The 27,527-nt window shown below is 41.8% G+C and overlaps 1 protein-coding gene across 1 annotated transcript; it reads left to right on the top strand.

Annotated features, from left to right (window-relative positions):
• The first annotated feature begins 121 nt into the window (after positions 1-121).
• Positions 122-27,527, top strand: PRCP (prolylcarboxypeptidase). Its single transcript, XM_066570294.1, has 9 exons — positions 122-458; positions 16,041-16,181; positions 17,287-17,388; positions 17,713-17,894; positions 18,559-18,716; positions 19,295-19,467; positions 20,871-21,035; positions 22,200-22,387; positions 26,707-27,527. Exons 1-9 carry the CDS (start codon positions 330-332, stop codon positions 26,909-26,911), a joined length of 1,443 nt encoding a protein of 480 aa, XP_066426391.1. The 5' UTR covers positions 122-329; the 3' UTR covers positions 26,912-27,527.

A 27,527-nucleotide genomic window follows, 5' to 3' on the forward strand; every position in this document is an offset into this window, starting at 1 on the left:
AGAGCGAGAATGTCGGCCGCACCCCCGCACGGCGCGGAGCGGCAAGACGGGCGGGTCACGTGCTTCGGGAAGCCAATCGCTGCTTCCCCGCAGGAAGCCGCGCGGCCGAAACACCGATAGAAGCCGCCCCGGCCAACCGCCGATCGGCAACCAATGGGAAGGCGCCGTTGGTTGGGGCCCGCCCCTGCACGTGTAGGTTGGCCCCACCCCCAGGGCCCCGCCACTCCAGCGGGGCAGCCCCGGGTTGGGGAGCCGAGCCCGTATAAAGCGGCGGGGCCGAGCCTGCTCCCTCTTCTCTTTTCCCGCTCCTCCTCCTGCCGCCCGCGGCGATGCTGCGGCTCCTCCTGCTCCTGCCGCTCCTTGGCGTGGCCGGCTCCCTGTCCGCCCCGCTGCTCCGCCGCCGCCGGAGCGCCTCGCTGCCGGTCGGGCCCTACCAGACGCGCTACCTGAGGCAGCAGGTGGGAGCCGGCTGCGGGGGGAGGGAGTTTCCTTCGGGAGCTGGGGGCGCTTTCCTCTGTCATTAGCCTCACTCTTAGCCCCGCGCGGGACACGAATGTTCGCTTCAGGCTTTTAAAAAAGCGCTGAGTGCCAGTTCTCTTCGATAAAATATTCCAAGCCGTGAGTGTTCCGGTTAAGCGCAGGTATTTAAAGTGTCAGGGGTCTGCGCTCTTTTGTGCCCGTATTGCCGCCCACAGCGAGGGGCTGCGCTCCGCCGCTGCACGCACACCGCACCTGCGAACAGCACTAGCGTGGGGATTTTTGTTTGTTTGTTTAATCACAGAATGGTTTAGGTTGGGAGGGACTGTAAAGATCCGCCTAATTCCTTCTCCCCAGCTATGGACAGGGAGAAATAGCTTTTCCCTGGATGAACACAATAGGAAAATAGCTTTTCCCTGGATGGTGATACCCATTTCGTTTTTACCTTTTTTTTTTTTTTTTCCTTTTATACGTTCCCTGTATTCTTCGCACATTTATCTGTAGCCTGTTGTACTAGTGGCTGGTTTTTCCAGTTATTTTCTATGGCCTTTCCTTAGGCAAAAAGACAAAACAAATTCCAGAGCTCCCAGCCCCAGGAGGCACAAGGCCCCTCTCCTATCTTGGATCTTTCTGGGAGCCAAGGTTGACAACAGCTCTTTGAGATGTGTTTCATGGACAAAGTACGGCTAGTGCCAAAGGGGACTAAAGAGAAGGGGCTTGACCTGGGGGGGAATGGCATCACCACTTGTCCTCCTAACTGGTGCTTTTTATCAATTATTCTGATTTCCTAAAACCTGCAAAAATGTACTCACCCCTTTGGGGCTGGGCTTTTGTGGACAACTTTCCATAACTGCCTCTGAAAGCCTTCAATAAAGATCTTTTATGTTACCTCCTTAGTAAAATTATCTCGAGTTTCATTTCCAAGTTAGAAAAAAAGGCAAAAATGGAACATGAAACAGATTTCTATTACTAACTTGAGCTTTGTCATCCTCTCTCCTCCAGCAACTTGTTGGTGAAATCCATGGCATGTGGATAGAATAGAGGGCTCTGCAGTGTCTTTAAGTGTTGGTGTGGTTTTGTTGAATCAGACTTGAAACCCTCCTTGTTCACAGGTTTTCATAAAAACAGTCAGCAGTTCCTTGGGTGTGTTGAGCAGTGTCTGCAGCGTCCCCTGTTCTGTACCTGGGTTTCCTGGGGGAGGCAATGGTTCTTTTTGCTGGGAGGCACAGTAAGGGAGGAGGATGTTTTCCTAATCCTGGGACTCTCTTGCTTTGTTCAGAATCAGGCTTGTAGCATGCGTCTGAATTTCATGCCCTGGTCTGCATAGGGAGGGGTGCAAAGGAGAAGGTGTTTAATTTAGGATAGAATAATAAGAATATAATAGTTTAGGTTGAATAGAATTATAGACTAGAATTATTTAGGTTGTAAAAGACCTTTCAGATCATCCATTATTAACCCAGTACTGCCAAATGCACCACTAAGCAATGTCCCCAAGTTCCATATCTACACCTCTTTAAAAATCTCCAGGGTTGTTGATTCAGCCACTTCTCTGGGAAGCCTGATCCAATGCTTAATAACTGTGTCAGTGAAAAAAAAAAATTAACATCCTATCTAAATGTGTCTTGGTGCAACTTATGGCTGGGCATCTTGGATAATATGTGGATTGAATATCTCCTGTTTCAGCTTTGTACAAGATGAAGTTATGGTGGAGTGAGCAAAATGGGAAGGTTACACTCACAGAGAGAACAGGTATAAAGAAAACAGATAATCTTTACAAGATTACACTGAATAGCTATGGAATAATTTTAGGGTCAAGGTCCCTGTCATTTGAGGTGGAAGATAGATTTGGAATGATTTTAGTGAGAAATACATCCACTGAGATTACAGTCTTCTGCAGATAGTGTTAATGGTTTGGGAATGCTCCTGTTCCAGGAATCTCCCTGCATAAATCATGGAATCATGTCTTGACAACATCTCTGCCTCATGTCCCCTCGGGTAATGATTTGAGATTTGTGTCCTGCAGTAACTCCTCTAAGAGCCCTGGACTTGTATTGTGAGCATAGTGCAGATAGCTTTGCAGTGTGTGGCCAGCGCTGGCCAGGATATCACTCCTGCAGCAGGGCTGTAATTAACCCTAATTGTTGTGGCACACTGGTTGTTGCACATTGCTATCATAGTATCAGTGATACTAATTCTGTGCTGTGAGCTGAGCCACCCTTTGTCACACTTCTGTCCTCACCTCCTCCCGGGGCCGTGCTGTCACCTGGCTGGTCTCCTCAGCTCTGGCACTGACAGACCAGGTGCCATCCAGCTGCCAGCAAAGCAGCAGAGCTGTGGTGTGGCTGAGACCTGTGGATTTTGGGACATAGATAGGTATTGAGAGATGGAGGGAAGAGCCACAGTAAGAACCTATTGTAAACATTGATCCTACATCTTGTTCACCCTTCTGTCTCTTCCTCTCATACCTCAAGCACAATCATGTTAGCTGAGAGTGGCTGCTGCTGGAAAGAGGGAGCCCATTCACCAGCTTGGAAATCCTTGCTTTCCTTGTCCAAAGACTTACTAATATTGTTGAACAGAGTGTGAGAGGTGTGTTCATCAAAGATCTGAATTCTGCTGCATGGCACTTGAAAGATACAGGGATAGCACCAGAGGTCTAATCACACAGAGAGCATAGGACACACTATCAGTAGCACAGTGTGTAGAACTGATAGCATTCAGCCCTGATAAAGCATGCACTCAGTGCCGTCGTCTGGGAATTTGTACTTGCATTATTGTTCTGTAGTCCAACATAAAATTATGTTTATGATTAACATATTAAATAAGGTGGGGTGATACTTTGCCACCTCTCAGGATTGTTGAAGTTTAATTACTTACATTATATTTCTTATGACATGAATTATCTGCTTGTGTTCCTTGCTGCCAAGTCTTTCCTCTTAGCTAAGGCTCCTGTTTTGATTCTTGTTTCTCTCTTTGGTGATTTTCATCACAAGTTGAAATAATTTATCTAAAAGCATTCAATATAAAAAAATACTTCATAATATGGCAAAATACTATGCTGTTACAAAGGAAATGTTTTTATACCTATTAATATTAAACATACCTTTAAATAGAGTCTTTAAATATTTAATACTTATACAGAAGAAAACTTTGAAAGTATAAATAGATTCCTTACATGATTTGTTGCCTAAAAAGTTACTTCTTGATAACTGTGAATAATTTATTGGAACCTCTGGGCATGACAGTCTATAGACATGTAACATTGTTTGAGTGTCTAGTGTCAACTTTTACTGTGAATCAGTGACATTAAAGTCTGTTTTCATAAAAATGGGGCAATAACAGGGTCAGAGTTAAGCTCAATGCTCATTGCATTAAACTTCCTCCTGTTTACCACTTTAAGTGTCAGACATCTGTGATGATGGGGCTAAAGTCTAGAATATTGAGAAATCAGTCAAGCAGTGCCTGTGTCACTGTGACTAGCATCTTAGCTTGTTTGCTAACCTGTGTATGCATTTAATAACTTTTATTATTTTGTCTTGGAGGTGTGATTTTTTTTCTTTTCCTCTCCCTTCAAAAGTAACTGATGTCTTTCAGCCCTCTACTCCTCCTATGTATGAGTGAAATACAAAGTCTTTACTCCAGTAAAAAAGTACCTCATGCGGACCTAGAAGAGGAGATGGTCCTTGAAGGAGAAACTCTGCCATCAGCCACATCTTTAACAAATTTTGTGTGTTTAGGGGATGGTTATCTCTTTTATAGCTTTTCTGATGTATTAATGTGACTTTTGCAGGCAAGTCTGTGGTAATTTGTTTGCCTGCTACACAGTTGGTTTTGATTTGTGTGTTAAATTAATCCATCCAAAATGGGACTTTACAGAGAGAATGATGTGTAGAATGTATAGAGCTGTATCAGGATCACCACTGCTGGGATGGCTTCTTTGTAAGCAGCTGGGTCTGTGACCACAGTATAAATTCATTGGAATGACTTGGTGAGGCATCCAAGATCCATCTGGTTCTCTTTACCCAAGCAGAAATAACATTACAGCATACTGAGGAGGGTCTGGAGTCAGTCAGTTCTGACTTATGGGGAGCCTTATCTTGTACCTTTGTGTCTCTGTCTTTGGCACACATACCAGCGTTACAAAAGCCACAGCCTGAGGACTTGTGGTGCTTTATAAGCAGTACTGCTGGGAGCATGATGCCTTAAAATTGCTGATATTTGAAGGCTTCTCAGTGATAAACTTATCTTAGAAAGGAGAGTGGACCTGGTGTCTCTTCTCTCAATTTGATAATTGATGGCTGTGTGAGACTCTGTGCTGAGGAACTCTTCACCTCAATCACGGTTTGTGAACTGCTGTGAATTTGTCTAAGAACCAGTTGTAACAAGGACAAATTAATTTTTGTTCAGCAACTTACTGAGCCTGGTCCTTCAATCAGATTGTCTTTTGAACTAATACATGTCAGTTGTGTCACCCCTTCCAAAAGAAGGATTCTGATTACATTTCGTAACTTCCTAGGTTTCACACCTATGTCAGTATCTTGTAATAAATTCACATGAAGTCTTTGTGCTCTGAAATGCATGCACACTTCATATTGTGTGTACATAAAAGGAAGATATGTTGAAGCTTCAAAGTGATGAAGTTTAAAAAGTAATGCAAATTGATCCTTTCTGACTTTATCAGGGGTCTTTAATACCCTACTTTTTATTACAGACTGAAATTCTGAGGTATAGAAAATAAAAGCCCTGATTGAAAATGTGAACATTAGAATGAATATAAATGTTTTTTTAAACCTAATGAAGTAGTTTTCAGTCACAGGTCTATAACTTGCTTAGGAAGATATTGAGATAGGTTGAGGTTATCATTTTTAATTGTGGTTAACATCTTATTGTGACTCAGGTTGGTATCTCAGAATAGTAACAGATGTCGGGAATGGTTAAGATGGGTTTGTTTTTCATGCCTGGTACATACAATAGCACTTTTGGCTTCTGGTGAAGGAAAAAACAAAGTGCTTTTTACAGAGCCCCTTGGTACCAATTAAAAGTTATGCCGGTGTTTAGAGAAGAAGTGATGTTGATGTTTGTCTCTGAGGTGAATTACTTGGAATATGTGTTTTACTCATCAAGTAGTACAGGGGTACTTGGCAGCTCTTACTCTGTGATTTCATAGCATGATTTAAAATGGGAACTGTAAGCTATAAACCAGGAACAATAGCTCTTACTCAGTGAACAGGAAAACGGGGAAGTACTTGTTAAAGCTTGTCAGTGAAATTTTATTTTTATGCACTACTTATCTACGGGGTCACAATGCAGACATCAGCTTCTCAAATTAATCAGGAAACAATTTCCTCACAACTTGCAGCCTCTTCCTTCAAGTGAGCAGTTAATACTAGTGACTCAAAAAACATCAATGATCACTACTCTCTCACTGAAAATGAGCATATCTCACTAGCTTTAATCGTTCAAAGCTGTAATAGGCTACTGAAAGATTTCTGATAGACTGTCTAGATTAAAGAAAGTCTAAAGAACAAAACAGTAAGCAGAACTGACTTGTGGCTGAAGTAGCAAGCCTTTCCCAAGCCAGATGTGCATGAGAACTCCTGTTACCTCCATTAAATTTGGCTTGTACCATAAGATTCTACAAGTTGAAGCAGAGTCTTAGAGCTGATTTTTTTTTTTGTGGGGAGATATGGAGGAAAATGAAGTTCAACATGAGATTTTATGCTAATGAGTTCTGTATCTATTTCTTCATCTGACTTTGAGAAGATGAAGACCAGCCATCAGCATGAGAAATTGTTGCAGATCATGTAGATAATTTGTAGCATTTTGCCAAGTTGAGAGACCAGAAGTCAAACTTGATTATTTCATTTTAAGCTTTCAAAAATCAAATACCTTAATTTATTTCGACATCCTGTAATATTTGGATTTTATATCTAAAGCTGTGAGGCTTATAAGAAATTTAGTGGGGGCACACCAGGCTGTACTGGGCCATCTTACTAATATTCACAAAATGGTTAATTTCTTTGTTTTCCAGGTATGTCAATTCAGAGAATTAAACATACACAGAAGAATGGGGATTGCATTTCTTTTAAGCACAGTCAGTAGATACTCTTTGCCTGTGGTGTAATGGGATTTTTTTTTATTTTGAATTTCTAGTTTCTGTCTCGTGCTTTTGTTCAGCTCTAGCATACATGTAGTGTGTTCTGATATTTGGTGCTGTTATAGTGCTGCTATCAGGTGTGCTCTGCATGCTTGTTGTTCTCTAAACACACACAGTGAGCAAAGAACAAAACTTCTGATCCTTGTGGGCTGTTGTTTCTATCTTTAAATTGATGTAACAGCTTTTCCATTATTCACATCTGCTGCCAAGATACAGACAGAGCTTATGTACAAGTTCACCCTTGTGTCAGGCTTGAAGCCAAAGTGGATATGTGAAGATTAGCTGGAAAAGGTGCTTGTGGAGGGGAATTTGAGATGTGTCTCTTCCCTGCAGAGGAGATGGCTCACTGAAAAGCCTGTCTGCATGGGCTACCATGGAGCCATGATACTGTGTGATGTCCTTTCCCTCTGATTACCAGTATGGATACACTTGGTGGTGCAGGGAGCCACAGATGATATTTCCCTGAATGCTGCTGGTTTCCCCATCATCCTGTCTACCAACATCTTGCAGCCCTGCAAGCAGAAGTTGTTCCTTGGTGTTGCAAGCTTGCCCAAGTAGCAGTCGCTACATGGTAGTTTCGCTATTGCACCAGGGCTGCAGAACTAATTGCTGCTCTCCTGCTTTGTTTTGTGAAATTTTCTCTCCCCCCACCTCAGTGCTGATCAGAATTGGTGGCTACTAAATGCATGATCCACAGTGGCATGTGTAAAACACTTAGCCTTTTAATGCTGATAAATTGCCATCCCTGCACTGAGCTCTTGTAATTTAGTCTGTGCTCTGCCTAATTAGAAGATTATCTGGATAGATGACAGGACAGTTTTCCTGTTTGCTGTCATTGTTCATCTCTATTTCCTTGGATCCTCTTTTCTAGGATTAGCAATAGAAAATATAATACAAATAATAGTGGTTGAACTATGTCTGGGAGAATGATAAAGCAAATTTATTTATCGTTGTGAAAACCTGGGAAATAAAACAGCTGTAACCTGGATTAAACCTTTTAAAAATGTTTAGCAAGTTAGGCAGTTCTAGACCTTTTTGGGGTAGAGGTAGAGCTAGTTTAAATATTTAATTTGACTAAATAAAAATATTATCTTGTCTCTGAAATGCTTTTATTCCCAGTGTCTTTATTAAAAAAAAAAATATTGAGGAAGTCTTTCAAATGAGAACCATGTTCATCAGAAAAGATGAAACTTTGCAAATTCTTTTGCTTAAACAATTAGTCCTAACAGAACTTTAGGTCACTCTTAAAAAAACCTGGAATGCTTTTATGCTGCTTAATCTGTGACATATTGACTTTTCACATCCAATTTTTTCCTCTCCTCTGAAGTTAATCCTCTGAATGTGATGGATTTGTAATTCAATCTGGAAGGCACATGGAAAATATTAGTGGCCTTTGCCTGTTAGGGGTTTGAGAGGCCTTGCACAAGGGTAACTTTGATCTTGCTGGTGTATTGCATCTTTGTGCTTTTTTCAGCCTTGAGAAATCGCACCTTGTGAAGTAGGGCTCTGAGCTGGTTGTTCTCCATGCCTTGCCCCATCCCTTGTCCTGTGGAAGCATTTTGCCAGGAAAATAATACCTTGAATGGAAGCATCACATTTGGGGTGTTTACAGCCATAGTAGTTAGTTGCAGAATTATGTAGCTGGTGGAGTCTGAGCAGAACAAGCCTCTTCATTGCTCTGAAAAGAACCAGGTGGCAGGGGAATGGAGCCTGGTGAAGGAGTGACAGCAGTAAAGCTGACTGAAGACATTCCTGCCTTGGTCACCCATTCTTCCCCTTGTGCTGGAGCTTTGTGGCTCTCAAGTCTGGGACAGAAAATGTTGAGAGTGCCTTTGGTACTTCTCCTTCCAAATGGAGGAGTTCTAACAGAGAATAGCATCTTCACTGTCTGCTGGAGGATTTTAAAGCCTAAATGTGTTTATGGACTTCATTTTTACATTGTAAGCAGAATCTGGAGGTTCAATTGCAGCACAAACCTATGGTGTGGGGAAGTTGAAATCAATTTGTTTGTGTTCTCATTAGCTGGTTGGGCTTCCGACATAAAAATAACCTTTCATCATGTACTGTTTGTTTCTAACAAGGGCTGATCTGAGTACCCTGGTGCTTTCCTACAGCATATCCTGTCGCTGCTTAAATTTTCTTTGGTCTTTTCAAGTGCCTGTCCAAACTGTGTGACTCAGGGCAGGGGTAGAGTTCCTGTCTGAAGTTTTCCTTGTTTGTGTCTTTTAATCACTGAAGAGATAAATCAATGCTAAAAATTAGACTTCCTTAAACATCACAAGAGTAGGTCCTGTGATTTCTGCATCATAAGAGAAGTTTCAGAAAGATACATGAAGTGTAGAATCATAAACACATTTAGGCTGGAAGAGACCTTCAAGATCATCAAGTCCATCTGTAATGTAACACTGCCAGGTTTATCACTAACCTATGTGAATTATCAAAGGCCAGTATATTCTCAAGAACAGTTGCAGTTACAGATTCTTTCTATTACACGGATTTGATCCTAATCCTCCATTTGCTCTGGGGGCATGGTTGGCTGGAAGCTCATTATTGTCAAGAAAAGCTTTGTAACAGTTGCCCTAAACTATCTCAATAGTTGAATAGAAATTGAAAACTGTAAATAGTCAAAAAGCATGTCTATTGTTATCCATATGGTTTGGTAAATGTGATGGACCAACAAATAAAATTAAGTCTGGTGAACAAAACCTCTGAACTATGGAGCTTGGGGAAAAGAACAATGACAGAGGCAGTCTTGGCTTGGATGAGCATACTCTTTGCTGGGTGGAAAACTGGCTGGATGGCTAAGCCCAGAGTGTGGTGGTGAGTGGGGTTAAATTCAGCTGCTGGTCTTCTGGAGGGCAGGAAGGCCCAACAGAGGGATCTGGACAGGCTGAATCCATTGTCTGAAGCCAGTTGTATGAGGTTCAACAAGGCAAAGTGCTCAGTCCTGCAGTTGGGTCAGAACAACCCCAGGCAGGGCTACCGGCTGGGGGAAGAATGGCTGGAAAGCTGCCCAGGGTAAAAGGATCTGGCAGTGCTGGCTGACAGCAGCTGAACATGAGCCAGCTGTGCCCAGGTGGCCAAGAAGGCCGATGGCATCCTGGCCTGGATCATGGTGTGGCCAGCAGGAGCAGGGCAGGGATTGTCCCCTGTACTCAGCACTGGTGAGGCCACACCTCAAATCCCGTGTCCAGTTCTGGGCCCCTCACTGCAAGAAGGACATGGAGGGGCTGGAGCGTGTCCAGAGAAGGGAAATGGAGCTGGGGAAGGGTCCGGAGCACAAAACTGGTGAGGCACAGCTGAGGGAGCTGGGGGTGTTTAATCTGGCTGGAGGGAGGCTGAGGAGAGACCTTAATGTTCTCTACAACTTTGTGAAAGGAGATTGTAGGGAGATGGGTTTCTGTCTCTTAAGTAACAAGCAGTAGAATGAGAAGAAATGGCCTCAAGTTACAGCTTGAGGGGGAGGTTTGGGTAGTAGGAAATCTTCACTGACAAGCTTGTCAGGCACTGCAACAGGATGTCCAGGGAAATGGTGGAATTGCCATCTCTGGATGTGTTCAAAAGCTGTGTGGTTATGGTTCTTGGGGATGTGGTTTTGGGCTGGGCTTGTCAGTGCTGGGTTAATGGTTGGACTCAGTCTTAAGGTGTTGTTCCAGCCTAAGCAGTTCTGTTATTCTAGCCTATGATCCTATCTCTTAGATTTCTGGTATTATTTACATTGAAGACTTTCCAGTTAGTAAGTTACACAGCCTGATGCAAAAAGGTGCAGTTTACATCTCCCTGCTCTTCCATAGAACACCAAATGATTATGCATTTCCACAGAGAAGTACAAATCTTCAGTCTCTGCTGTTCCTTGCACAACTATCAGCCTTGAAAGCAAGAAAACACCTCATTCCTTGCATTTAAAATGAAAGATATGAAACAAATCTAAGCTTGATTTTCTTGTCTTTTTTCCCCCTCCCTTTCCTGCACTGAGCAGGGACAAACAGAGAATCTTATCAGGTACTGATGGGATGAAACTTCAATCCTAGCAGGCTCAACAAAATCTGCCCCCCTCCCCCTCCTTTGTTATACAGACATGACAAGAAAGTCCCTGCCCTCATGAACTTCAAATTTGAATAGAGGAAGCAAAGGTTATAAGAGGAAACAAAACTATTAGGGCCAGCTGACTGAACTGGAGTCCCCAACAGCCCATCAGGAGTAAAAGCAGGAATAGAAGCACATCAGTGAAATCCCAAGGAGGCTAAGGTCTACACTGCTGTTCACACAGGAGGATATCCTCAGGCTACCCTGTATCTTCCTGTCCTCAGGAAATAATTCAGACAGGATGAGCCCTCAAAACAGCTCCATGGCCATGTGGAGAGTAAAGAACAACTTAAAATCCCCTGGCTCCTCACCAGTAAAACAACTGGCTTGATTTCACATGGAATATCCAATTTGGGAAAACAAAGCTATCGCATGAAGGATTGAAATTCAAGGCATCACAGAAAGCCTTTCAGATGCTCACAATCTTGCCAGAAACCCAAAAGCATAAAGCCATCAGGTGCTGACTTACCACCCCTGGTATTAGATGCTTTTGGTTAAAAACTACCCTGTGAATTATAGTCTTTTCTGGTAAAGGCTTGGCTTTGCTGCCCTGTCTCTAGTCACTGATGACCTTAAGGTGCTGCTGAGAAGGAAGTGGGTTTTAGCCCACATGTCCTGTTTTGTCTTTGTACTCTACTCATTGCCTGAGTTCCTGAATACTTCCAGAAGTACATTAAGCAGACTAACATCTGTATAATAACATCTGTTGAGCCTTTTTTGTCTCCTCCCCAGGGGAGATGTGGCAGAGTGGCTTGTTTTATTTTAAATGGACTTTTAAAATAGCAAAAAAGCACATTGCAAAAACCACCTTGAGATAAGTAATCTTTGAGAGGTTAACAAAAGCACATGGTACATGTGCACTTATAAAGATACAGAAAGGTGCTGTATAGTTCAAACAGAAGGCACCAAGGTGCAGTTTGGCCATTCCTCCCAGTGTGAGTTTATTCAGTAAACCAGTCTGGGGAAGGTGCCTCACCCTGAGCTGATCAGCTGCGCTTCTTTGTAGAAGGTTTCTCTGAGCTGAAGGATTAAAGCTGCTGACTTGAGCCTTCAGTCTGGTGCTCTCATCATCCTCATGGGCTCACTGCCTTGTGCTGCCCACTGACATCTGTACTCAGCTCAGGGAGTGCAGTTCTCAGCAGCCCTGCCTTGGGTAGCACCTACCTTCCATCAGAGCTGCCTGCCTCACAAGCCATCTGCTGTATGTTTGCTTTTATTTTCCCCAAATGCTTTGTGAGTCTTTGCACTCAAAGGAGTGCAGGAAAATATGAGGCTTTCTTAATCGAGCAGTGTTCGATTTTTGTATGGTTTTTGTATGTGGAACTGAAATTTGTGTTCACTTTGCCATCCTGCTTGCCTCAGCTGACAAGAATTTCTCTTAAAAACTTACTCATAACTTATGGGTTTCAGTGCTACTTTTTCTAATTTTATCCTTCCTCTTTTTAGTATCAGAATGGCTGTTCTTGTGTCAGTAGATCATAGTTTCATCTATAAAACATTTCTGTTGCATGACTGATGATGATTGTGTTGTTATTTTTTTATCAAACTTGCCACGTAGTCCTGTTTACAGAAGCTTAGAACTTTGGGCTGAGTAACTGGTGTGCATTAATTCTAGAATAGTTTAGTTTTAGGAGTGAACTATGCCATCATCTCTTCAAACCTCCCACACAAAGCAGGGCCAATTTAAAAATTGTCTAGGATTGCTCAGGACCTTGTACTTACTGCTGACATCCTGGACACAATTGTAATTATGAAAATTTTAATTGGAAAAAACACATATCTTCTGGAATGCCATTACCATTGTTTTAACCAGCAGTTAAGGTATTTTAAATGTGTTCTAAACAGGTATTTTTTCCTTTTTGCTGTTGTGGTCGGGTTGTAAAAGTAATTGCTTTTATCTTACTTCATTTGTGTAAGAGTGGGAAAAAAACCTTTCTGGTTCAACTTTTTAATGACGTCTCCTTAAGGGAAAAAAGCTATAAAAATACCTGGTTAATTTGAGTACTACAGTAGGCATCACACAGTTGCTGGGATTTATTACCTGTTTGCATGCCTGTTCCATAAAAAACGGTGAGATAAAGCAATTGTTTGAGACCCAGCAGTCCCTGTGCACAGCCCTGCACTCTCCTGCTGCACACTTTGGCTACACAACAGCTCCATCTGCTGTTCCTCAACTGCAGCTTTCCCTGTGTGTCCCCTAACCCTGACCCTTCACCTCACAATTTTACATTGATTCTTGGGCTTCTTCCCTCTGGCCTGACAAATTTTAACACAGTTCTTACTCTTTTGAGAAGATACTCCTTGGGATACCACTATACTGTGTTTTGATGTTTGGGATTTAGAATTTCTTTAAATTTCTTGGCAATAACTAGCATTTGTGACACTTTCTTTTTTGACTGCCTTACAAACGTTAGGTTTTGTTTTGGTTTAGATTTTTTTTTTTTACTCATGTTGTATGTCTTACTCTCGCAAAGACAAGCTACTACAAGGTATGAAGCCCCATCATCTAGAACTGAAGGAGTTTCTGCTCTTCAGCCAAGTAATAGCTGCTTATGATTTTTTTTTCTTCTGGAGAAGTTTGGTTTTGTGTTTGTTCTGTCTGGGATCTTACATGTATCCACGGTTGGATGTGCAGTGAGTGTGATGAACAGAGGCAATCCAGCTGTTGTGGGAGTATCAAATTTCTACAGATTGAGGGAGGAATAGGAAAAAATAACATGGCTGATGGCAGTGAGGGAGTGTACAGCATGTCAGAGTCAAGACAGAGGATCGTGACTTTTCTTTGATCAACATGGTTACTAAAACCACCAAAAGAAAACTTAAATTCCTGTATTTTTCTCCCTCTTCGTTTTGAAAGACAGACTCACTAAAGCATTATGATTTTGTGGTTTGTTTTGGGGAAGTAGATTTGCTGATCACATCAGAGGAAAACTCCAGTAAATCACATCTCTAAAGAAAACTAGCCATAATTTGGGAAAAGATGTGCATGTTGGAATAGCACTCTCTTAATTTTCTAGCTCTTGTGAAATAGGAAGAGTAAGATGGGCTTTAGAATCTGTTCTGCATAATACCCCATTGGATAAGTTCAGCCTGGTAGCAAAAATTTTCTCTCTGTTTTTTTGTTTGCTTGGGGTTTTTTTGGTTTTTGTTTTGGTTTTCCCTCTGCACTCTTTTTTGTCTGTTGCATGTTAAGTTGCCTGCACTGGTCTATATCTTTGTATTTAGGAAAGTTGAATATTTTGTGGGGTGAAGTCCTCTAGCTGGCACTCTGGCTTCATGCAGGTAGGATGCAGAATCAAGTTCTAAATCTAAATATTTAATTTTATTTCATTTAGATGATTCCATAAAAGGCAAGCAGGACACATGGGGCTGTTTTTCCTATCTCTGGCAAGCAGCCTAACAAGAAATTTTAAATAGAAAAAGAATTTCTCCCATTTACAAACAAACATGGAACAAAAGATGTGTTAGTTGTACTTTCTAACAGTGTTGGAGTTTATCAAACTATACAGTGACTTTTTAGATGTGCCTTAACTGATTTTTCTCTTTAATTGTCCCAAGGTCTTATGACCAGAGACTTTTTCAGTTGCTGACCTTGTTCTGCCTTTCTGCATTTAATCACTCTTAATAGGTGAAACTAAAATGAATAGCTGTGCAGGTGAGTTGTCAGTGTGAAACAAGCCCAGCGTGTGCTGTCAGTACTGAAGCCCAGTGAAAGAGCCCTTAAACATGCACATGATATAGCATCACCATGTACTTAAGAGGAAGGAGCACATGGCCTCCTAGAGGAAAACTGTGAGAGTACATAAAATAGTTTTATTTGGGTCTGGAAGCAGTCACTGAAGTTACTTATTGAAGGCAAAGACTTTGTCTCTTGTCTGTCCACACCATGCACAGACCTCCATGTGTTGTAGCAGTGAGCTGCAGCACACACATCCTCCCACTTGAGTCCAAGAGTGAGTAACCCCTAAGGGAGTTCAGAAAAGACATTTTGCAGCAGACTGGGCATCTGAAATAAGTTCCTGTGCTCTCTTTGACCCAAAGCAAAGATAATTACATGGTGTGGAGTAGCTGGATCCTGCTGGTCAAGCGTTAGGCTTTTCTGAGCTGCTTAAAAGAATCCACCTAGCAGGTATGTTACTGTGATATCAGCAAGTGCTTGGGTTTGGGTGCCATCTGCTGCTCTTCAACTTTAACTTGCAGATGTCCCCAAAACAGGGAATGTGAAAGTTTGTTTCCTGTAGCAGCTGAGAGGTGTGGCAGAGTTTGGGTGGGAAGGAGATGGATGGGTGAGCAGAGATCCTCAAGCCAGCAGATGTCAGGCTGTTACCACCAGCAGGAGCTATGACAGGAAAAGGTGGGTTGATGCACTGCTAAAAGTCAAAACTGGGAAGCTACAGGTCATCTTCAGCTGATGAATAAAAATAGTGAAGAACTGTGAATACTGCTAATTAAGTAGGATAGGTCTTATGGAGTAACTCTGTGGTTTGGTTTGATTTATTTTTTTAATATTTCATAGTAAAAGCCTGTATGGGTATTCCAGAATAAGATTATGCCTATGCAGGGAGTTACTTGGAAAAGCAATTTACTTGTAAAAGTACAACTTTCCAGTGTGGATGAATTCTAGGGGAAGGGTCGAGGTGGATAGTGAATACAAAGCAGTGTGAGTAAAAGCTGGGAAAAAATGACTGTAGGAATTGAATTTCTAATGAGAGAATAAATCTAACACTGTGGGGTTTGGATTAAGAGCTATGATGTATATAGGCTGGCAATATTTGTAGAGCAGTGGTAAACAATAAAAACTCACTTTCTAACAAGAATCTGTTTAAATTTAATTCTTATGCCAGAAAGAGGCGAGAAAGAAGAGGTGGGATTTTTGTTGGTTTTAGTTTTGGAGTTCTTTTTTGTTTAGTTTGCTGGGTTTTTCTTAATAACTATGCTAGTAAGGTTTTCCTGAGACTCAAAACATCCTGTGATGACTCTCTTTACTTGTTGGTACAGTTTTATTGCATGAGGTACTTTGTGACCTCTCAGCAGATTTGTCCAAATTCCTAAATATATTTAGAATATCTGTTAAGTAGGATGCTAGAAAGTGGGCATGGATTTTTTTTCTTAATGCCTGAAGATAGCATTTCTCCTTCAGTATAAACACCTGTAATTTTGACTATTTTTTTTCACAAAGCAGAAATAATTTGATGAATTAGGAATATAAATTAATTTAATGACACATTTTTTTAACCTGTTAAGTAACTGTCAGCACTCCCAGTGGGCTCCAGGATCAGTTCTAGTTTTCTGACCATGTTGCTGATGCTCATTCCTACAGATTGATCACTTTGGATTTGATGAAAATGGTACATTCCAGCAGAGGTACCTGGTAGCAGATCAGCACTGGAAGAAGGACAATGGACCAATACTGTTTTATACAGGCAATGAAGGAGACATCGAGTGGTTCTGCAACAACACGGTAGGTGGGAAACAGTGGGATTGCACTGCCAGTCATGGCATCCTGAAAAAGGGAGGAGGAGCAAGAAGACAGTCACAGAAGGTCTTTGAAGGATAAGTTTGTAATGATTGCTGTGATTGTTATAGGAGGAAGAGGAAGCTGAACAAACACACAGAAAAAGTTTAAGGGGATTCAGGGTCCTATTTGGAGCACAAACAAATAAAGGGATACACTTCTGTTAAATTCCTGGGGCAGTGAAGAAAATTTCTAGAGGAAACACCGTAGTGCCCTGAGCTAGCAGTTCAGAATTTTGGACCAAATTAAACTTATCCTAGTACTTTAGAGTCCCCAAGTAAAATGGAAGGTTTTCATGTTTGGATTTTTGTTTCTCTATTAAGAAAAATATAAAGGAAAGTGGAAATCAGAGCCAGATAATTCTTGTTCTCTACAGTACCTGTGGAAGTTTTTACTTCCCTGACTGATACAAATGCAGAATGGAGTGTGTGGGTATTTTTCAGACATTTCAATACAAAGTCCAGTAACATGACAGGAGGTGGCATGTGCTGAGCTCAAAGCCACCAAGGACTGCTGGCATGCTCTGTGCTGCCAGCTGATGATCTCTGTCTGCTTCTTCTCATAGCTGGTGGTAACAAACTCTTATCAACAAGTAATGACAAGTTGTACTTATTTATTAGTTGAAAATAACTGTATTGCAGTGCTCCAGATTACTGGTTATTGCCAAACAAATTTTGTGTTTTCTGTACTGTAGTCCTAGGTCAAATGCATGGTTTTCTCCTGTAGCCTGTTTTATTTCCTGTGTGTTAAGCTTGTGCCATAGGAGTTCTGTTAAATTTCCTACGTGTAGTCACAAAACTTTATATTTAATATTTTGCAGCATTGAACTATACCTACTGTCTTTGTATATATCAGCTTCCCTGGGTTGATACCTGTTTTGTGTGTTTCATTACTTAAATGATACCTTAAAACCAAATTGCACTCTGTCTTTCTAGTGGCATTTTGATAGTGATAGCTTTCTAATCAAAGAATTGGAATACACTAGATTGAAACTAGAGACTTTTAAACAAGTTGAGTCAATTATTTTCAGTGTCTGTTTTCCTCCACCCAGGGTTTTATGTGGGATGTGGCTGGAGAACTTAATGCCATGTTGGTATTTGCTGAACATAGATATTATGGAGAATCTTTGCCCTTTGGGAATGAATCTTTCAGTGTAAGTGTCATCTTTTGTCTTCCTAATAAATGTATTCCCTACAAACATAATTCTGCATATTTTAATTCTTGCCAGTGTTAACTTGAGTAATATATAACTCTTTTGTAGCTATCAATTCTAGGGTAAAAAATTAAAACCAAACTAGAAGGTTCTTTTTAGTGCTTCAAGGGACACCTGCGAAGAATATTTCATTTGTTCTCAGGCACAGATTTAGACTTATGATTTCAGCTGTACACCTCATTTTAGCTGTAGCTGCTGTGGGGAATAGAAAGGCTGTTGCTGGAAATCACTTGTGCTGTCCATAACCTGCTTTCTTTCTCTCAGGATTCCAAGCACCTCAATTACCTGACATCAGAACAAGCTCTGGCAGACTTTGCAGTACTTGTTGAATACTTAAAGACAACCATTGCAGGAGCCAAGCACAGTCCAGTCATAGCTATTGGAGGATCTTATGGAGGAATGCTTGCAGCCTGGTTTAGGATGAAGTATCCCCATGTGGTGGTTGGGTGAGTGTGCTCCTCCTGCTTAAACACAGCAGGCATTTCTTACTTCTGTGCTATAAATGTTACTGCTCTGGGAGAAGTACCATAATTCAAGCTGGTGTGAATTTTTCAGTACTGGGAGAAGGATTCAAGTTACTTTGAATTTGGGAAGAGGCGCTGTTTGCCTGACAAAGGCAACTGTCAGTCAGCAGGTACTGGATGGTGTATTTTGTGAGATTTGTGAAAACAACATGTGAACACTGACTTGGCACCTACATTTTTTAGGGTCTTCAGACTTTAGACAGGTTTTTAATCTCTCCAATAACCTAGTTACCCTCTTGGAAACAAGCTAGAGAGTATATTTTCGTGGACTGGGTCTCTCTTCATTTGAGTTGACATAATGCTTAGGAGAAAGACCTAATTGATAGGTGAGAATAAAAAACAGTAAAGTAATCAAGTCTGAATTCCTACCTTTTGTTTGCTGATATTGTTGCACCAGTGTCCAAGACTTATATCCTCCAGCAGCCTTTTGCATACAGACACGTGGAATAATTTGGCAGCATTATGGTTGGTTCACCTAGAGCCCAGTGTCCAAGTTGAATTATAAATGCTGCCTAGATAGTGGCTATTGGGAGGGTATGGAATTCCTTTTTGCAGGGGTTCAGGATCTTTTTATGTCCCTTTGCAGAGCTCTGGCAGCCTCTGCCCCAATCTGGCAGTTTGGTGATCTGGTTCCATGTGGCACATTTTTCAGCATAGTGACCAATGATTTCAAAAAGAGTGGCAAGGGCTGCTCAGAGAGCATCCGGAATTCCTGGAATGCTATTAACCACCTCTCCTCAACAGGTAAGACCTCACCAGTGCTTTTTCAAAGAATAGTAAAGATCAGGAGTGTGTTATGACTTTCGCCTGCGTATATAATGAGTTTTTTGAAACTCTGCTGCTTGTATTGAAAACTTCAATCTAGCACTACTTTTGAATGCCTGTTTTCTTGTATCACAGACTTCTTTCAGGCCTGGTGGGATGCAGAATCCAGGTCCAAACATTCCTAAGGTCAGATAAGGACAGACTTAAAATCAGAACCTCAAAATAGGCCAGATAGTAATTACTATAAAAAAAGTACTTTGCCAACTGAGACACTGAGGAAAAGAAAATTACTGCAGTCACTATGAACTCAGTGACAGGGATTCAGTTGGACTTGATCTTTTCTAACCTAAGTGATTCTGTGATTATGTAACTACCTGAAAAGAGGTTACAGTGAGGTGCTGACTAAAATTTGATTTGCTGTGCTTGTATGTCTGTGGAATAGTTTCACTAAGTTAGTTAGGCTAAGCAAAAATGGTTTTTTAGTAGCAGCACAACTGACGTATGTGTTAATAGTACAATACATTGAATACTGTTTTATTTGTTTGCTTTTATTAAAGATGCAGGTTTGCAGTGGCTTTCCAACACATTTCATTTGTGCAGCCCCTTAAAAACTCCTCAGGATGCTGCTGTATTGAAAAATTGGCTGAGTGAAACATGGGTAAACTTGGCTATGGTGGATTATCCCTATAAAGCTGACTTCTTGCAGCCTCTGCCAGCCTGGCCTATACAGGTAATATAGAATCAGTATCTTGTAGAATTGACTATTTGGTCTAATTAATTCTCTCCTCCTCTCCTAGCTTGCACCTTTTCCTTTGTTTTCTTGGCTCCATAGAAGCAATGTGCTGAGAAAAGACAACCAAGATAATATCTTGTGCATATCTTGGTTTGTTGCCTAACTGCTCCTTGTAGGTCTAACAGGTTATATCAACAGCCCAGGAGGAAAAAAAGTGCCAGGGATGACTTACATGACCCAGCTGCCCTGCAGAGCTGTTCTTGAGTAGCAGAAATGCTGCACAAAAAGCACATGCAGTTAGAGCTTCTGATGTCAGACTCAGCTGACAGAGCTTGCAACAGAATAAGTTTTGAGCCTATGTCCTTTTTGATGTGGGAAAACCAGTGAGAGAAAATGTGGATCTCCACAAATACACTCCTTGCAGGGTCGCTTCTCAAAGCAGAAGCTCTTTTTACACTTGCAAGCCTTCGCTTGTGCAGTTCTGTTTATCCTTGGAGTGTTATTCTTTTAAGACTCTGCTGAATTTCCCTGCAGGACTTGGGTTACTGTGTGAGGTAGGTAAGATGTAAGTATTTTAGGCAGTAGTTAATTATAAAATAAAATCATTCCCTTGTGTAGAGCTGCCTGATGGAGGAGAGAGGGAAATGAATCTGTCCTCTGTGGCTGTCTCAAAGAGCAGAATAAACACCTTGAAAATTATTTTTGCTTATAGACCTAACCCAGAAAAGGCCATTACCCATTGGACAATATAAATGTATGAAATCTGATTTATATAAGTTGTTAAGATACTTTATTTTCTGAAACAGTAGCTCTGATAGGACTCTTAAGGCAAGAAAGGGGGAGGGAAATGTGGACTTGATGATCTTGGAGGTCTTTTCCAATGTTAATGAGTGGCTGGATATGTATTTATGTATATATATATATATATGTGTATGTATATATGTATGTATGTCCATGTGTATGTTGTTTAATCTGTTCTCTCTTGTGATCTACCTGCATCAATCTGCAGGGAACCCCAATCAATACCTGGAGCTTCTCTGTTAGGTATCTGTATGTGCTGTCTTTAATTACAGAGGTACTAAATACTATTTATTAAATATAATCAATTTTAAAGTATGGAAAATGGATTGAAAAAGTTGGTGAATGAAACATTAAGGTAGAACTGTTGGGTTTTGAAAAAAAAAATTTAGTCAGGAAATACAAAGTTTCAGGTTCCTCATAGTAGCATGCACTACACATATATGATACTGCATTTTTTGATAATCAGGGTATATTACTTCATAGACACTTTCTGGAAGTGGTCTGATTGTACTTGGAAGAGAAATTAATATCCTACCAGGTGTCATGTATTAATATTTAATTCCTATAGATTTAGACAACTTCTTATCTCTTCATTGCAGGAAGTCTGCAAGTTCTTGAAGGATCCCAGTCTCTCTGACAAATTGTTGCTGCAGAATGTTTTCCAGGCAGTAAATTTATATTACAATTATACAGGAGAGGCCTCATGCTTAGATGTGTCCCAGACTGCAACGAAGAGTCTGGGTGAAATGGGTTGGTACTACCAGGTATGCTCACTAATCTTTATAAATTGTAAGTCAGTGGTGGTTTTTTAATCTAGAGCTGACGAGAATCGTCATTTAGCTGTTAATATATTGTCCCAGAAGTATTGATGTGTATTGATGACAAACATAGTCACAAATCAAGTGTGATTGTAGTGGGGAAGACAAGGCAGAAAAGAGAAGCAGCTTTCCCAGGAGGTTTAGATTGTATCTTCATTATCTAGCTACTTGCTGAGTTTCAGCTGTTCACTGACTGGAAAATGATGTACAGCAGACAGTTGTAAGTTGTGTAGGGCAGTCAGTTTTATGAGGTCTAACAAGGCCAGGTGGTGGGTCCTGCACTTGGGTCACAACAACCCCAGGCAGGGCTAGAGGCTGAGGGCAAAGTGGCTGGAAAGCTGCCTGGGTAAAAGGCCCTGGGGGTGCTGGCTGACAGCAGCTGAACCTGAGCCAGCAGTGCCCAGGTGGCCAAGAAGGCCAATGGCATCCTGGCCTGGATCAGCACTGGTGTGGCCAGCAGGAGCAGGGCAATGATTGTCCCCATGCACTCAGCACTGGTGAGGCCACACCTCAAATCCTGCATTCACTTCTGGGCCCCTCACTGCAAGAAGGACATTGAGGGGCTGGAGCATGGCCAGAGAAGGGCAATGGAGCTGGGGAAGGGTCCAGAGCACAAGTCTGATGAGGAGTGGCTGAGGGAGCTGGGGGTGCTTAGCCTGGAGAAAAGGAGGATGCTGAAGAAAGACCTTAATGTTCTCTACAACTTTATGAAAGGAGATTGTAGGGGAGGTGGGTTTCTGTCTCTTAAGTAACAAGCAATAGAATGAGAAGAAATGGACTCAAGCTGTACCAGGGGAGATGTAGATTGAATATTAGGAAAAATGTCAAGCACTGAAACAGGCTACATAGGGAAATGGTGTGGAGTCACCATCCTGGAGTTTTTTAAAAGATGCTATGCACTTAGGTACATGGTTTGCAGGTGGCCTTGGCACTTTTTGGTTTATGGTTGAACTCAGTCTTACAAGGTCTTTTCCAACCTAAAGGATTCTGTAGTCCTTAGGTAGTAATTACTGATCAAATGCTGTTTGAGCCTGCCTTTTTAAATACTGCAGTAACAGCTATTGGATGTTCTCCTCAGAATTTACTCTACTGACCTGCCCTTTCTTTCAGGCTTGCACTGAGATGGTGATGCCCTTGTGCACAGATGGTGTCCATGACATGTTTGAGCCTCAGAAGTGGGACTTTGATGCACTTTCAGAAGAGTGTTACAGGATGTGGGGAGTGAGGCCTCGTCTCTCTTGGATTCTTTCTATGTATGGAGGAAAAAACATCAGTTCACACAGCAACATCATCTTCAGGTAAGCCTTGTTTCAACTGATGGTGTAATGTCTTCCACCAGTTTGCATTTCCAGTGCAGAGAATCTGCTGCAAATAGCAAAGGCATAATAGCAAAGGGATCTGTCTCCAGCACTCCAGCTGAATAAATGATGGGCATGCTTTGTGTTGCTATTGAGAGTAAAATGGTCAGTCTGCAGTGGCCAAAGAAGCCAACTGTTCTGTTACTGCCTGTGTGACTCTAAAAGAAGCATCTGAGCTGGGATTCTGCCAAACATCTTCTTTCCATGTGGATTCCTTCTTACCTTGTGGCCAAATTCCAGGTTTCCCATGCTGGTGAATTCCTACTTTTATGAACCCAAAGCCCTGTTGCTTTACACACAAAAGGAAAGTCTAAATGAGTTCTAGCTATAACACAGAATCTTGGTCACCAAAATTACTGCTCTGAGTGATAGCCTTGTGAAGGGGCTGGCATTGCATTCCTTTTTCCCTTTCATACAGAAAGAAGAGGGAAGTAACTTGGGGAGTTTTTCTATTACTGCCAACAGCTTTTTCTTTTAGTGGCATTTAGTCAAATTTCAACAAACTTGTGGAAGATCCAGATACAGAGATGTGTCTATTTTTGTAAGGAATACTGGTAATACAACAAAAGTTTGTCTGAAACACATTTGTATGTGGACAAAAAGTGAAAAAAATGTTTCAGTCTAGCATAAAAAAACTAGTCCATGCTGCTTGCTCTCTATTCAGCCTTCACTTCCCTGACTTTTAAGATTACACTCTGCTGTCTTCAAAGGGAGGTTCATGTGGTTTTACTTATGCTGTGAGGTGATTCAGGTGAGTATTATTTATCCATCTTATGTGGGTGGGAGGTGTTCCACAAACCCATTTGAGACCTCAGGAGTCCTGACTTGCTGTACCCATTGCCCACTATGGGAAGCTCCTGGATATGTAGTCCTCTGTGCTCTGGTTAAAATTTTGCTAGGCCTTTTCATAAAACACCTTGCCACTTCTACAAACCAAGGTCAGAATTAGTCTTTTGGATGTGGTAGATAGGTATGCATTTTAAAAGTGGAAAGTTCTCACTTGAATTGGGGATTATTTTCTGGATCGCAGCTGCTAGTGTCGGTCTGTTTGGCTGCAAAGGCCTTTTGCTTTCCTCTTGTTTGCCTCTTGCTGTTTCTGTCCCAGCAGGATATCTACTCTGGAGGGAGAAATCCCACCCATTTTTGGAAAACTTTTTAATAAAAAAAATTTGTTGGTTTCACTTAGTTTCTGCAGAGTGTTGCTTATTTCCAAGGCTGCACAGCTCTGTACAGTAGAAATCTGCTTTGTAAGCGATAGACAAACAAATCTAAATAAGTGTTTAAGAATTTATGCCAGCTGAAGGAGCTGGAAATGAGAAAAGCCTGAAAGCAACCAAATGAATGTTAAAGTAGTGCTGTACACACAAAGCTTTTGGATCTCAAGCTGGGATGTTTCTCTTCAAACAAATACATTGTCAACACTGTACATTTTATATAAGAGCCTTTTATCCTCAAACACTGCAGAGTGCTTTACAAAAAACATCCCAGTGTTTACCAGGGGATGTGGCTCCCTGTGGGGTGAAAAGGATGGTGTTTCAAGTGACAGGCAACTTGCACAACAGTGTAGAGCAGGAAGGGAAAATTACTCCATCTAAAGAGAACCACTGTAGGGTGGATTTATCCAGACACAGTGGGATTTGGCCAGGATGCTCAAACTGGTGCTGCTGCTTCTCCCTCTGTGAGCAGTACATCACTCTGCACAGTCATGCTGTTGTTTGTAATGCGTGGGATTAATGCAGGGAATTCCATTGCCATTCTGGTACCTTCCTGGAGTAATGTAGTGTGCAAGTGGTTACTTAGGCTGTGGGCAGGTGGTACTTGCCTCTTCTAGGCAGTACACCTTTATTACAACTAGTCAGAGGAAATTGGGGGTTTCAGAACACTGTTTCCCCTTTCTCTTCCAGCAATTTCCCCTCTTCTTATGGGAACATGCTGTGTACTTCTTGTGGAAGCATTGCACAGTGGTGGGAAGTGACATTTTAACACTGTTCATACATGTGGTGGCAGAGAGCTTGTAGCAGTTGTAGTGTCATCAGTATACTGTGTAGTCAGAATCAGCCCAGGTTATATTAGACAGTATGAAATTTGGTGTGCACAGTCTAAAAATGGGGGTTTTCAATCTCAGTGAATCACACCTAAGTTGTAGGCTTCTGAGTCAGGGCACCCACATATCCAGTCCTGCACTGGCATGGGAGAGGCAGAAAGAGAAGGCTCTGTTTTAAGAGATTCTGTTGCTCTGTGCAGAAGGGAGAATAGTTAGCACTAAAGGAAGGAAAGGAGGCAGAGAAGAGAAGACAGAACAATGTGTTGCTGAAGAGAAAAGGTTAGAGAAAAAAGTTAACAGGAAACATGACAATTGTGGAGGGTGGTCATGTTAAAAAAGGATCCACAGTGCTGCTACAATTGTGTAAAACTTCTGGACAGGACAGGAGGGCTGAAGAAAATACAGGAAACGGAGCTGTGTGCTGTGGGATAGGCAGAACCCTATGGATGCTGTCAGGGAAGTATATGAATTGAAAACAGGACTAGCATGCTGATTTTTGCACTAGTTTTTTTCTGAAGTCCTGTTTGCCTGGCCACTGCTAGAAAGAAATGTCTGACTTATTCTTTCTCTTCTTTTTCCTCCTTGGTTTGTACTGGGAAATTCCTGTCCTGTGAGATGGGCAACTGAGTACTTACATGCTTGCTTAGTTTTAACACATAAATAATTTATTTCAGTTGGAATTATCTTAATCTGCAAAAACTGTAAAGATTTATGATTTTGTGGTGAGCCCTCCATCCCCCCTCCCTTTAAGTTTCACTTCCCAAACTGCGTCAGTGCCTCTGGTGCCATCCTTTGGAAGGAGATACAGAGGATGTAGCCAGAAGCTCACAGAAAAGCCTGTGGCATGCTTAGCTTCCGCATGACTGGGACCAAAAGATCCAAGTTCATGTGCATCATGGGTCTCTCAGCAACTCATTCCCCTGTTGCCAAGGTGCTCTGCTGATTCAGGTGACCTTTTAAATCCAATGCTTTTGGCTTATTGGGAAGCTCTCAATGCTTTTTGTTTTGCAGATACAAAATGTTTCTCTTGTCTTAAGTCATATTTAGAATCACTGAAAGTAAAGAACTACAGAGACTCAAGATACTTGGCTGTTTTGGTTTTTTTGCAGTGGTGAAACAAGTAAAATATTAGTTTAGACTCCAGGTTTTTACTTCTAGTTTTTTCTTAAAAGGCTTTAAAAAAATTCATTATTTTACTGTTATTTTCTGGTGCTACCATTGTGGTATTTTTCTAGCTGCATATCTCTGTGTCAAGGATGTTTTAATTTCTTAGCTTCTTCTAGAAATTTACCCTCTCATACCTCAGCCCATCTCTGACATTTCCTTTTGTGGGCAGGCCCAGTGTTTAAAGTGAGAAACAGATGTAGGTTTGTGTAGTTCCACAAGTATATGGATGTTGCTTTCTTTGTGCAGAAAGATGGGCCATGTGTGGGAAGGTCATTGCAGTAAAGGAAAATAAGATGTAGTAGGGGTTATTGGGTCAAATCCAAAGCTAGGAATGAGAGATGGAAAGCTCTCTCCCAGTTGAGCCATTGGCCTGCTCGATGGACTATTCTTTGGAGCCGGATCTATAGTGTAAAGAATTGTTAAAATTGATCTAGGATGAGGGAGGAGGGGGAGTAAATGGTATTAAGTTGTCCTGTTACAGAGGAAGAGTCAGTTTAGACAGTTTTTTAAGGGATATAATCTTCATTTTCATATGGTTGTTATTAAAGTCAGCACATTAACAAACCATCCAAGCATTTCTTTGCAAAACCAGGTTGGCACTCAGCTGAAACAGCAAAAGGTAGAACTTCCTAAAAATTCAGCTCTAAAGGGTCCAGTGGGTAATTTGTTTATGGCAGACTGTGAAGAAGGAAAGTGAAGTGCTTTGGTTTGGGAGTTTGGGCATGTTTTGGTAAAGGGAAACCTGAGACTTTAATGACAATTACAGGTGGCAGCAGATTTCTCTTCAGAGGCTTTTGCACTTTTATAGGTTATTATCTGAATTAGCAGATAATTGATGAGAAGTGTAGCCTTGCTTAAGCCGCTGATAGCTCCATACTTCTGTCAAAAAGTTGCTTCTTAGCAGAGGGGTGGGCACAAGACATTAGGACAGGGCTGAGCTCTGTTTCTGTCACTGCACGTGCAAAACTAGTAGAAATGGTGATGTGAGTGCAGCCTTGCTGCTGACTGCTGTGCACATGTCCCCTAATGAAATAGTCTTTCCTTACAGCAATGGTGGCCTGGATCCATGGTCTGCAGGTGGGGTGACCCAGAACATCACCGATTCCCTCGTGGCAGTTGTGATCCCGGATGGAGCCCATCACCTGGACCTGCGCAGCCGCAACCCTTTGGACCCCAAGTCTGTGCAGCAAGCTCGAGCCATGGAGATCTGCCTCATGAAGGAGTGGATTGAAAAGGCCAGGCACAGCCACTGAAGTGCTACTGCAACAACTGTGGCCATTTCACCTCTCTTGGCTTTGCTGAGAGTAGGGCCAGGCCTTGTGATATGGTCATTGGAGCATTTCCCTCCTCATCTGCACCACAGTGGTCACCATGGCTCGTGTCCATGAGAGAGGCAGGCAGCAGATGGATGGAGAGCATGCTCAGATGTTAAACTCCAGTCAAAGTGCATGGATTGAGCTGCCTGCTCTGGTTTGCTTTCCTCTTCTGCTCTTCTCAAATGCTGTGCTTTACTGCACAGTAATGGGTTCCTGTTCTAGGCTTGTTGCTCTTCTCCTCGCTGCACTGAGTGATTGTTCCAACAGTTCCAATTGCTGGTGGATCCAACAGTGGATTACATAGGAGTGCTGTTTGTGGTGAAACTCTTGCTGCCTCCAGTGTGATTGAATTTCAGACATCCTCTACTGGTGGAGATAATGAGGGAACAGAAATCACATCTTACTGTGATGTTTGGTGGAGATGTAGGGAAGGCTTGTTGGGGAAAGTGGCTGTCCTGTGTGTAAGGAAACTAAATCCTTACCCAGCCCTTACCAGCCCCTTACCCTTTGGAATCAGTGTTGGAAAAGAAATAAATATACGACTTTTTTCCTA

The sequence above is a fragment of the Molothrus aeneus genome, chromosome 2 (genome assembly GCF_037042795.1).
Source record: "Molothrus aeneus isolate 106 chromosome 2, BPBGC_Maene_1.0, whole genome shotgun sequence".
NCBI classification, from domain to species: Eukaryota; Metazoa; Chordata; class Aves; order Passeriformes; family Icteridae; genus Molothrus; species Molothrus aeneus.

Coding starts and splice junctions, on each gene's coding strand:
- PRCP (XM_066570294.1), top strand. CDS start 330: ATGCTGCGGCTCCTCCTGCTCCTGCCGCTCCTTGGCGTGGCCGGCTCC. Junction 17,895..18,558: donor TATCCCCATGTGGTGGTTGG/GTGAGTGTGCTC, acceptor GTCCCTTTGCAG/AGCTCTGGCAGCCTCTGCCC. Junction 19,468..20,870: donor TGCCAGCCTGGCCTATACAG/GTAATATAGAAT, acceptor TCTTCATTGCAG/GAAGTCTGCAAGTTCTTGAA.